The sequence below is a fragment of the Heteronotia binoei genome, chromosome 21, assembly GCF_032191835.1.
Source record: "Heteronotia binoei isolate CCM8104 ecotype False Entrance Well chromosome 21, APGP_CSIRO_Hbin_v1, whole genome shotgun sequence".
In the NCBI taxonomy this organism is placed as follows: domain Eukaryota; kingdom Metazoa; phylum Chordata; class Lepidosauria; order Squamata; family Gekkonidae; genus Heteronotia; species Heteronotia binoei.
The window spans coordinates 192254479-192266755 of NC_083243.1; the positions used below are offsets into that span (position 1 = coordinate 192254479).

The following is a 12277-nucleotide window of genomic DNA, read 5'->3' on the forward strand; positions in this document are numbered from 1 at the left end:
GGGATCTTGTAAACAGAAGCCTGTGGCTGTGAATCTTGACTGGGGGCTGTCTAGAGCAGGATGGTAGGGTTGACATACAGAGGAACAAAGCTGCTACCTAGTCCATACCAAAATGGTGGTAGTAGGATCAGGACCCAAGGTCAGCGGATTTTTTGGGGGGAGGGGGTCTAGGATGTGATGCTGCTATCATTGCCATGAGTGGGAGAAGTCCCTCTCAGTTATACAGACTGCTGGGCACAAGCCCTTCCTTTCCATTCATTTGTATTAGAGTTGCCTCTTGCCATCTCCTTGAAGGTGGCCATCTTACCATCACAGCCAGGAGTGGGGGGGAGAGGGAAAGGTTCTGCCTGACAAGGTTTTGACACCTTATTGCTTCTCCCTCCTACTGCTTGATAAACATTTAATGATGGTTTTTGTGGACTGCTTTATCTATTTTGTGGAATTGTTTTATCTATTTTGTTCACTGAAAACTAAGCCGTTTTTTAAAAAAAAACTTCTTTTTCTCTCTCCAGACAAGTATGGTCTCAGTTGAAGGCCTAGCAAAGCTGGTCGATCCCTCCCAGCTAACAGAGGAGTTTGAAGGATCCTTGGATTACAATCATGATGAATGGATAGAGTTGAGGGTCTCCTTGGAAGAATTTTTCAATAGTGCCATCCATTTGTTGTCAAGGCTAGAGGACCTTCAGGAAATGTTGGCTAGAAAAGAATTTCCAGTAGATGTTGAAGGTTCAAGAAGACTGATAGACGAACACACACAGCTAAAGAAGAAAGTAATTAAAGCTCCAGTGGAAGAATTGGACCGTGAGGGTCAGAGGTTGTTACAGTGCATAAGGTGCAGTGATGGTTTCTCGGGGAGAAACTGCATTCCTGGCAGTGCAGACTTCCAAAGCCTTGTGCCAAAGATCACTAGTCTTTTGGACAAACTGCATTCAACACGGCAACACTTGCATCAGATGTGGCATGTCCGCAAACTGAAACTGGATCAGTGCTTTCAACTTCGACTTTTTGAGCAAGACGCAGAAAAGGTGAACAAAAGCCTTTTTTTTTGGTCAGTGTCATTGCAATATATCGGGGCAACTCCCAAAACCGCAGCCAGATCAGTATGTTTCTGCAATTAGCAACGTGAGGAATTAATCAGGGGTATAAACCTCAGGTGGCTAGCAAATGTATTTTTTGCAACTTGTTAAGTAAAATCACTGAACTAATTGTTGGAAGTAGCCAGCAGCATGAATGCCAAAAACAACTCACTTCTGGCTGTTCTGAGGGGAGTTGATATGGTTTAAATATAGGCAAGCAGATACAAGACAATGAATAGTCAGCTTTGTTCATCTTGCTTCCACCAGGTTGTCTAGAAAAAACTGGGTGAGGTGTTCTTAAGGGCAACCAAAATCACAACCGTTTGCACTGGGGGGAGTTCCTAAGAATGGAAATTATGTATTCCTGGACAGACAGTTAGCATTTACAGGTTGATTGAGCTGCAACACAAGTAGTCAGCTATGGACAGCTACGATTGAGGGTGGATTATAAGATTGTACCCTCTCCCAACCATTATAAGTAGGGTAGACTGAGAGAGAGTGACTGGCACATGGTCATCCAGTCAGATTCATAGCTGAGTGGGGATTTGAACCCAACTCTCCTAGAGCCTAGTCTGACATTCTGATCACTGCATCACCCTGGCTCTGGAGGGACAGAGAGCAATGCTGCCAGTCTAGGTAGGAAATATTGGACTGCAATCCCACCCAGGGGGCTGGGAGATGAAGGATGAAGGAGGAGGGGGGAAGTATGGACACAGAATGCATACTAAATTAATACTCAGAAATATCATGCTTGACATACTGCCCGCTCTAAGATCTTGCTCGGGGCTTGGAGGGGTGCAACTTGTAGAATTTTCTTATTAAGTCTTTTGCTTGTACATTCGAGCTCTCTACCCATTCATCGTGGCTCGGTGAAAAATGCTTCCATCTGATTAAAAAATACAGCCCCCCCCCCCCCCCCCCCCGTTTTAACTTAGCATCTAAAATTTCTTTAACTTGCCAGGTCTGTGTTGGAAAATACCTAGAGACAGGAGAGGACGGGGTTTGGGGAGGGGTTTCAGTATGGTACAGTGCCATGGAGCCCATCCTTCAAAGCAGCCATTTTCTTCAGGGGAGCTGACCTCTGCCAGCTGGAGATCAGCTGTAAAAGCGGGAGAGCTCCAGGCCCTACCTGGAGGCTGGCAAGCTACCCCACTGTGAAACTTTTCACCACATTCCTACTGTGGGATATGGTAAGGAGTTTCCAGGCAGGGGGGAGTGGAGTGCTGACTCTCAGTCCGTAAGTCACTATTATTTCGGCTGCATCCAGGGAGGGTCAAGAACCAGGAAAATGCAGTTTGTGTCGGTTCATGGTGAACTGAACTACAAATTGAACTGAACCAGGAGGATAGTTCATGAACCGAATCAGTTTGTTATTCATGGCCCTGCAAACTCCATTGAAAAGGGCCACAGTCCCTTTCAGTGTGGTTTGCAGAAAGCTGAGGAGCTGTTTTTGGGGCTGTCTTGTGCAGTCTCTTTAAAGTTTAAAGGAACTGCACAAAACAGCCTGAAACAGCTGAGTGGCAGGGAGCTTTCTGTTCTGTCCATGAACCACCACGAACTGCTTTATAAGTTCATGGAAGTTCTTGGTGGTAGATCGTCAAGAACATCTGTCTGTAAATCACAAACAGGACAAAATTCATGATTAATTTTTCTTCATGGTTCAGTTTGTGCCCATCCCTAGCTGTGTCCCAGAATGGGCGCACAACAAAAAATGTGTCTGGGACATAACTCTCAGCTGTCCTCTGGCCAAGAGTTGTGCTTTTTCCTCCTCCCGGGAAGTTTATTTTTGCAAGGCCCTGGGATGCAACAAAGAATTTCCAGAGCACATGTAGCTACTTGAGTTATGCATCTCTGGACAGCATGGAGCTTTGGTCTGACTTGGGTGGCATTCAGATGTCGCAACAAATTAATTAAGGACAGGTTTGCCAGGGCCCTGCATTATTTTGCCTCTGTCCTTCTCTTCTGGTGCTCCAACGAACACCTCCTGGTTGCTGAATCCACAGTTTGCTGTCACCAAACACATGTATAGCAAACCCCCCATCCCCACCCCCACACAGAGAGATTCTAAACCTCAGTGAAATCCTAGTTTAGAATCCCAGCACGTGGAAGGAAACATGCTATGATTTATTGAGGCACTTGCTTTGGGATGTCTCGGCAAATGGAAACCTGTTCGCTCACAGAAATATCCAATCAAGTTCTGGGTGTTAGAAAAGCAGGGAGGATTGAGGAGAGCATTTGGGCACAGTGAACAAGCTGTGCTCGTGCATGATGCCAACAAATCTGTTGTTTAGAATTAGTTGTGTTGTCTGATGGCAGCCTTAGAAGAAGAAGAAGATATTGGATTTATATCCCGCCCTTCACTCCGAAGAGTCTCAGAGCGGCTCACAATCTCCGTTACCTTCCTCCCCCACAACAGACACCCTGTGAGGTGGGTGGGGCTGGAGAGGGCTCTCACAGCAGCTGCCCTTTCAAGGCCGGAGTCTCAGAACAGCTCGCAATCTCCTTTCCCTTCCTCCCCACAACAGACACCCTGTGAGGTGGGTGGAGCTGAGAGGGCTCTCACAGCAGCTGCCCTTTCAAGGACAACCTCTACCAGAGCTATGGCTGACCCAAGGCCATGCTAGCAGGTGCAAGTGGAGGAGTGGGGAAATCAAACCCGGTTCTCCCAGATAAGAGTCCGCATACTTAACCACTACACCAAACTGGCTCTCCAGAGGTAGGAAATATTGAGTAAGGATGGCTTGAGGAACTTAGAGTAAGGATGGCTTGAGGAACTATTTGTAAACAGTGAATTGCGCCCCCCCTCCAAATCCATTTTTTTAAAAAAACAGAATAAATGTTGGAAAAAATGGAAAGCACAAAACTTGAAATGTTGTCCATTTTTATTTTACTGTTTTTAAAATTTTAATTATTTTATTTTTATAAAAAAAAAATCGGGAGAATAAGTTGTAGTCAGTTCAGGCGGAAGGAGGATCCCCGTCTGCAGCAGCTACTGTGGCTGAGCACTGCACTTGGGGAGCGGGAAGGGAGGCTTGAAAGGAGGGTTAACTTCCACAGTCTGTGTAACCCCCTGCAGAAAACAGGTTTGGGCGCTTGGGCCTCTTTCCAGCGCAGGCATAGTTGCCAAACTCCAGGTGGGGGTTGGAGGTCTCCCGGGATCACAACTGACCTCCAATCCAGACTAGCAAAATCACTTCCCCTGCAGCAAAGAGTGGCTTTGAGTGGAGGAGCCAAGGAGGAGCCAGCCAGCCAGGCACTCCCTCCCAGGTCATGGAAGGCAGAGTGGTGGGTGCTTTGGGGCTCCTCCTTGGAGCATCTGGGAACACAGGAGGAGGAGGGGGGTTTCAAAGGAAGCCTCGGCCTGGAGCTGAGCAGCGGCAGGGCAGGCCAGCGGCAGCTCAAATGGACCGCGCCTGGAAAGAGTGCACAGCTGCTCCCGCTCCCTAAGTGCGGGGGAGGGAGCAGCCATGCACCCTTTCCAGGCCTGCCCTGCTGCTGAGTGAGCGCTCAGCACCGATTTCCCCGCCAAAACAGCCCCCCCAAACATATGGTTTTATTGACCCCAAAAACATATGGTTTGGCACCAATATGAGTATCCTCCAAGAATGTGAAAAACATCCGCCATCGTGCAAAACGGTGGCTACAGAAAAAAATGGCTAATACAATTGTGTATTTGGTTTATCAACCTCAAAAACGTATATTTAGATGAGCATCCTGCATGAATTTTGAATGTCACAATAACCTTTTCCACCATCTTCAGAAATCATAGCTATAGGAAAAAGTCCCAAAATTGGAATGCCTACCCAAGATAATTTTAAAGTGATTGTGCCCTGAAACATCCACAGACAATAAAATTCTCTGTACACACAAACACAGAAACACATACACATATATATTTGTGAGTGAATATAGTGGATCCACGACTAATAGAAGATTACTACTTTTCCAAGTATTGGGGTGGTAGTAGTCTAATCAGACTCTATTCCAGTCTTTGAGTCACTAATGAGAAAAATGACAGGATTCTCCTGTATTTCTTTATTTTAAAAGACTTTCTGTGTAAGCCTAAGCAGAGTTATATGCTCCTAAACATATTGACTTTAATGGATTTAGAAAGCTTGTTACTCTGTTTAGGACTGAACTGCTACTTCACTTAGAGTTGCCAGGTCTGACTCAGGAAATACCTGGGGACTTTGGGGGTGGAGCCGGGAGCAAGGTTGTGACAAGCACGATTGGACTCCAAAGGGAGTTCTGGCCATCACATTTAAAGGCACCATGCTCCTTTAAAATGTCTTCCCTTCACTGGAAATAATGGAGCTCTTTTGAGGCTCATAGATTTGACGCCCTTTTTGAAACTTTGGCGGGGGGGTTGAAGAGAGGCACAAGATGCTATGCTGAAAATTTGGTACCTCTACCTCAAAAAACAGCCCCCCAGAGCCCCAGATACCCAGGGGTCAATTCTCCACTATGCCCTATGGGCACCAGTGGACATTCAGTCCCCCCACACCACTTTCTGATAACCCTGAAATAGGGGTAAGGTCCCCAAACCAGGAGATACTCTGCCCATAACTGGGTATTGGCAACCCTAACTTCACTTCACTTTATTAGCTTTCATCTCTTACATATGAGAAGCCATGTTGGATCAGGCCAATGGCCCATCCAGTCCAACACTCTGTGTCACACAGTGGCCAAAAAAAACAGGTGCCATCAGGAGGTCCATCAGTGGGGCAAGGACACTAGAAGTCTTCACGCTGTTGCCCCTCGCAAGCACCAAGAATACAGAGCATCACTTGCCCCAGAGAGTTCCAACAATACACTGTGTAGCCACTGATGGACCTCTGCTCCATATGTTTATCCAATCCCCTCTTGAAGCTGTCTATGCTTGCAGCCACCATCACCTCCTGTGGCAGTGAATTCCATGTGTTAATCACCCTTTGGGTGAAGAAGTACTTCCTTTTATCCGTTCTAACTCGACTGCTCAACAATTTCATTGAGTGTCCATGAGTTCTTGTATTGTGAGAAACGGAGAAAAGTACTTCTTTCTCTACCTTCTCTATCCTGTGCATAATCTTGTAAACCTCTATCATGTCACCCCTCAGTCGACGTTTCTCCAAGCTAAAGAGCCACTAGCGTTTTAACCTTTCTTCATAGGGAAAGTGTTCCAGCCCTTTATTCATTCTAGTTGCCCTTTTCTGCACTTTTCCCTATGCTATAATTTTTTGAGGTGTGGTGACCAGAATTGTACACAGTACTCCAAATGAGGCCACATCATCGATTTATATGGGGGCTTTATGATACTGGCTGATTTGTTTTCAATTCCCTTCCTAATAATTCCCAGCATAGCATTGACCTTTTTTATTGCAGTCACACACTGTCTTGACATTTTCAGTGAGTTATTTACCATGACCCCAACGTCTCTCTCTTGGTCAGTCTCCTCTAGTTCACACCCCCATCAAATTGTATTGATAGTTAGGATTTTTGGCCCCAAAGTGCATTACTTTGCACGTGGCCACATTGAACCTCATTTGCCATGTTCATGCCTACTCGCCCAGCCTCAACAGATCCCTTTGGAGTGCCTCACAATCCTCTCTGGTTCTCACCACCCTGAACAATTTAGTGTCATCCGCAAACTTAGCCACTTCACTGCTTACTCCCAACTCCAAATCATTAATGAAGAAGTTAAAAAGCATTGGACGCAGTACTGAGCCCTGCGGCACCCCACTACTTAACATCCTCCACTGAGAAAATTGCCCATTTATACTCACTCTCTGTTTCTCGTTAATTAGCCAGTTTTTGATCCACAAGAGGACTAACAGGTTAGTGAAACAAGATCTTCCCTTACAGAACCCATGCTGAGTCTTCCTCAATAACTTTTGTTCATCAATGTGCCTACTAATTCTCTCTTTAACAAAACTCTCCACTAACTTTCCTGCTATTGAAGTCAGAGTAACTGGCCTGTAATTTCCCAGGTCTTCTCTGGGACCTTTTTTAAATTGGGGGTGATATTAGCTACCTTCCAGTCCTCAGGAACAGAGGCAGATTTTAATAAAAGATTAGATATTTTTATCAGGAGATCCACAATTTCACCTTTGAGTTCTTTCAGAACTCTTGGATGTATGCTATCCGAGCCTGGTGACTTATCAGTTTTTAAACTGATGACTTATCAGTTTTTAAACTGGTGACTTATCAGTTTTTAAATTGTCTATTAGTCGTAGACCTCCTCTCTCATCACCTCATCACCTCAATCTGACTCAGGTCTTTCAACACACCTCACAAAATCAGCGGTTCTGGAGTGGGCAAACACTTCTCATCCTCCACAATGAAGATGGAGGGAAAAAATGCATTCAGCTTCTCAGCCATTTTCTTATCATCCTTCAGTAATCTTTCTACCCCCTTGGTCATCCAAGGGCCCCACTGCCTCCCTGGCTGGTTTCCTGCTTCTAATGTTTTTGAAGAAATTTTTATTGTTGGTCTTTATGTTTTTTGCAATATGCTCCTCATAGTGCCTTTTTGCCTGCCTGATCACAGACTTGCATTTGATTTGCCTCAGCCTGTGTTCCCTTTTATTAACTTCTCTTGGACTTAAAGGAATCCTTACCTTTTACAGCTTCTGTTACTATGTTTGTTAATCATGCATGTCTTTTTCTATACCTATTTGTGCCTTTCCTGATTTGCAGTATATATTTTATCTGACCTTCTTGGATCATAGTTTTAAATAGCCTCTAAGCTTCCCCAAGGGTTTTGACCATATTTACCTTAACTTTCAGTTTCCTCCCCGCCTGCCTCCTCATCTCAGAGAAGTTACCCCTTTTAAAGTTAAAAGTGGTTATGTTGGTCTTTTTGAGCAACTCTCTATTTATACAAATGTTGAATTCAATAACATTATAGTCACAGCTCCCAAGCAGTGCAATCACTTTTACATCTCTCACCAGGTTTTGGGCATTACTTAGGACCAAGTCCAGAATTGCCTCTCCCCTGGTAGATTCCATACCCATCTGTTCCATAGCACAATGAGAGTGTCTGGAAACGGAATCTCTTTCTCCCAACCTCAACACATATTGACCCAATCAATCTGCGAGTAGTTAAAATCACCTATTATGACACAGTTTTTACGTTTAGCTGCTATCTTTAATTCTTTCATCATTTTATAATCATCCTCTATCTTTTGATCCAGTGGGCGATAACAAACTCCCAGAGTTAAGCTTCCTTTTGGGCCCACTATTTCAGCCCAAAGCAATTCTAGAAGCGAATCTAATTCTCTGACCTTCTCATTCTTACTGGACTGTATACCCTCTTTGACATACAGAGCTTCCCCACCTCCAACTCTTCCCTCCCTATCCTTCCAATATAATTTATTTCCAGGAATCACCAAACCCCACTGATTCTCTTAATTCCACCAAGTTTATGAAATACCCACAATGTCTATATTTCCCCCCAACACTAAGCATTCCCACTCCCCGATTTTACCTCAGACACTTCTAGCATTTTTATATAAACATCTATAATTTCCCAGGCAAATTAGGCCAGCAACCTTCCTCCTGCTGCCTAGAGATTTTGCCAGGCAGTCCATACTGTTTGTCACTGTCTCAGTGGACAACTCTATTCCATTTCCTGGTAGAAAAGTAACAGCTAACCCTTCATCTCTTTGTGATGAGTCATCCCAAACCAGAGACATTTCATTTTCTGTCGGTTTCCCCCCAAGATTCAGTTTAAAAATTGCTCTGCCTCCTTTTTTATTTTAAGCGCCAGCAGCCTGGTTCCCTCTTGGGACAAGTGGAGGCAGTCTCTTTTGTATTGCTCCCGCTTGTTCCAAAAAGCATCCCAGTGTCTAACAAACTTGAACTGTTCCTCCCCACAGCATCATCTCATCCATGCATTGAGACTCCTAATTTGTGCCTGTCTCTCCTGCCCTGCGTGTGGAACAGGTAGCACTTCTGAGAGGGCTACCTTGGATGTCCTGGCCTTGACTCCTGCCTAGCAGCCTAAATTTTTCCTGCAGGACCTCACGACTACATTTCCCTACATCGTTGGTGCCGACATGTATCACGACCACTGGCTGCTCCCCAGCACTGTCTATCCGCCTATCTACAACGTGTGTAATGTCCGCTACCTTTGCACCAGGCAGGCAAGTCACCCTGCGGTCAGTATTCAGTTTTGCCACCCAGCTGTCTACTTGCCTAAGGATCAAATCACCAACTACCAAGAGCCCCCCTCCCTCCCTGCCCAGGGAAGGTTCCTTGATGCGAAGGGATACCTGTTCACCTACTGAAGAAGAAATCCTTTCTGAGGGTGCATTTTCATTACCCTCAGCATGGTGCCCTGTTCCCTCTTTACCCTCATGCTTCCTGACAGTAGGGCAGCTACCATTTTCAAAGTGGGACACATCTAACATGTCCCCAAGAGTGTTCTCCAAGTGCCTATCTGACTGTCTCTGCTTCTCCAGGTCAGCCTCCTCGGTCTCAAGGGTGCAAACCTGTTCCCTGAGAACCAGGAGCTCCTTGCATCGAGCACACACCCAAAACTTCTGTCCAGTGGGCAGATAGTCATACATGTGACACTCAGTGCAATACACTGGATAGCCCCGACCCCCATGCTAGCATTCTGCCTTCATAATTGCTTCTTTAATATGAAACCCCCCCTTTAATACCTTTTTTTATGTGGCTCTCCTTGTGGAAAGTCTGCTTACCTTATTGGGACACAAGGAGACTAGGGCCCCTGGTTCCTGGTCCTTCTGGCTTCTTACAGAGCCCCCAGGCTAAGAGCCACAAGCCAAGAGCCCTTTAGCTCTCACCTCTGACAAGGTGCAGCTTAATAAATGCAAAGAGAGTTTGCCTGGGTCAGCACAGGCAACACAGACACTCCCAATTAGCAACAATCACCTGATGCAATCAGCAGTCCCTGTATTCCAACAGCAAACACACAGACTCAGACACACACAGCTAATTCCCCTGCCCAGCAGTTAGGAAAGGCAGTTAAAGACAAGGCAAACACTCAACCCCACAACAAGCCACCTTTCCCACTCTCTCCCAGAGCTCAAGTGACTGTGCTCAGACTCAGGCGAGGTGCAGCCTTATAAATGCAAAGAGGGTGGGACCAGCAGTCAGCCCCTGACAACACAGACATTCCCAATCAGCAACAATTAGCATGGAGGAAAGAAAGGTTACAGGGCCCTTTGTATATATACCCTGCCTTTCTATCCAACACTGTCAGGATGCAACAACAACTACTATAAGAGTTGCCGACATCCACTGAGGCCTTTTTTTTTTTACTGTCAAGTTGCAGCCAGTTTACGATGCACATGTGCGCATGCACACAAAGTTTTCAAGAAAAGAGATGTTCAGAGATCGTTTGCGATTGCCTGACTCTGCATAATTATCCTGGTATTCCTTTGTCTCATCCAAGTACTGAGCAGGGCTGAACCTGCTTAACTTCTGAGATCTGATAATACTGAGCTAGCCTGGGCTACCTGGGTCAGGGCATGCTGTAGACTGCACTTCTGGAATTATAACTGATCTCCAGACTATAGAGATCAGCTCCCCTGGAAAAATTGGCATTTTCAGAGGATGGATTCTATTCTATCACATCCCTGCTGAGCTCCCCCCCCCCCCGAGTCTACTATCCTAGTGTTGCCAACCCCCAGGTGGGGCTTGGAGACATCTCAGAATTAAAACTGATAGGGTTGCCAGGTCTGGGTTGGAAAATACCTGAAGACTTCAGGGGTGGATCTAGGCCAGGGCCAGGTTTGGGGAGGGGACTCAGCATATATGGTACAATGCCATAAAGCTCACCCTCTAGAGTGGCCATTTTCCCCAGGGGAGCAGATGTTTGCTGGCTGCAGATCAGTTGTAAAAGTGGGGGATCTTCAGCCCCCCCCCCCCCTGGAGGCTGGCAACCCGAAATCAGATCTCCAGGCCACATAGTTTGATTCCTCAGGAGAAAAATCTCAGCTTTGGAGGGTGGACTGTGTGGCATTATATCTCACTGAGGTCCCTTGCTTCCCCATTTCCCCCAGGCTACACCCCCAAATATCCAGGAATTTCCCAACCTGGAACTGGTAACAATATATTTTCCCCAGGTACCACCCTAACTCTCCAGGGATTTCCCAAGGTGGAATTGGTAACCATAAATTCTATACAGAATTTATTAAAATGATCAAAACATATCATTATACAAACAGATCTGTAACCGGTCAGCTTTTTCTCAAAAAGTTGTTTTACAGCCTTTGGAATTCATCAAATGCAACAAGCAGGAATCTACAGAATGAGACGACAGTTTTCTCGTGGCTTAAAACCGTTTCATTGAGGTCAGCCGTCTGGGGGACATTGAATGAGCAGCAGGAGCTGGTTCATAGAGCACATCACTGGCTTTAGCGATGGCCTTGTTAAACAGAACACATTTAGTTCTTTTAGATAAAGTCTCAGTCTTTTGTTGCTCAGATTAATTCCTGAGGAGATGGAAAGTCCGAAAACTATAAATCTTGGTAGAGTTTCTAGCAGGCATTTAGAAAAAACAGGAGTATTTAACCATTAATAAAAGTGAACATAGCATTTGTCTCTATCAGATATTGCAGTAACACAAGCCATAAGAACCATAGTTTATCAGAAAAAGACAAACTATTAGAGATACTTGAACGGTGCTAATGAGTTGTTTAATTTTGTTAAGGGAGAGGGAAGGGTATGGTGGATGTCTCCTACTGTACTGGAATAAGTACACTAAGAAGAGAAAATATTTATCAGTCTGCATAGCATCTGCAGGCCTTCTGGAAATACTTTTCTTCTGGCATATCTCCTGTTTTTATTTCTCTCTCTTTTTTTCTTGGGGGAAGAATTCCTCAGTTATTCCATAGCGGTCCTAATACATATCTATGTTAGTATCACTTTGAATCTGGAATATCAGGCAGTAACCGTGGGACAGAGAGCAACCAATTGTAGTTAGTACTTAGCTTATGGTCTGGCCTGGCCCACTGGAAATAAATTTCTTTTTTTTACACTTGAAAATAGAGGGCTTCAATCAAAATTCAGGGGAACGTCCAGCCATGGGAAACGTGCATAAACATAATCCAAAGTAATTTATAAAACCAAATGCGATATAATAAAGAACAGTTTCATACTGAAATACTTATAGCCTTATATTAAAATACTTCCAGTACAATCCTGTGTGATCCAGCAGGAACCTGGCTCCGTGAATCCATGGGAAAGTGGGAG

General features: G+C 45.1%; 1 protein-coding gene across 5 annotated transcripts in view; it reads left to right on the forward strand.

The window, feature by feature from the left end:
* Nucleotides 1–12277, forward strand: part of KALRN (kalirin RhoGEF kinase) — an 837912-nt gene that overhangs the window by 344481 nt on the left and 481154 nt on the right. For all 5 annotated transcript variants that reach the window (XM_060262792.1, XM_060262795.1, XM_060262793.1 and 2 more), the window contains exon 5: nt 513–1025. In XM_060262792.1, coding sequence (XP_060118775.1) covers nt 513–1025 — 513 coding nt within the window. The remainder of the gene's footprint in view (nt 1–512; nt 1026–12277) is intronic.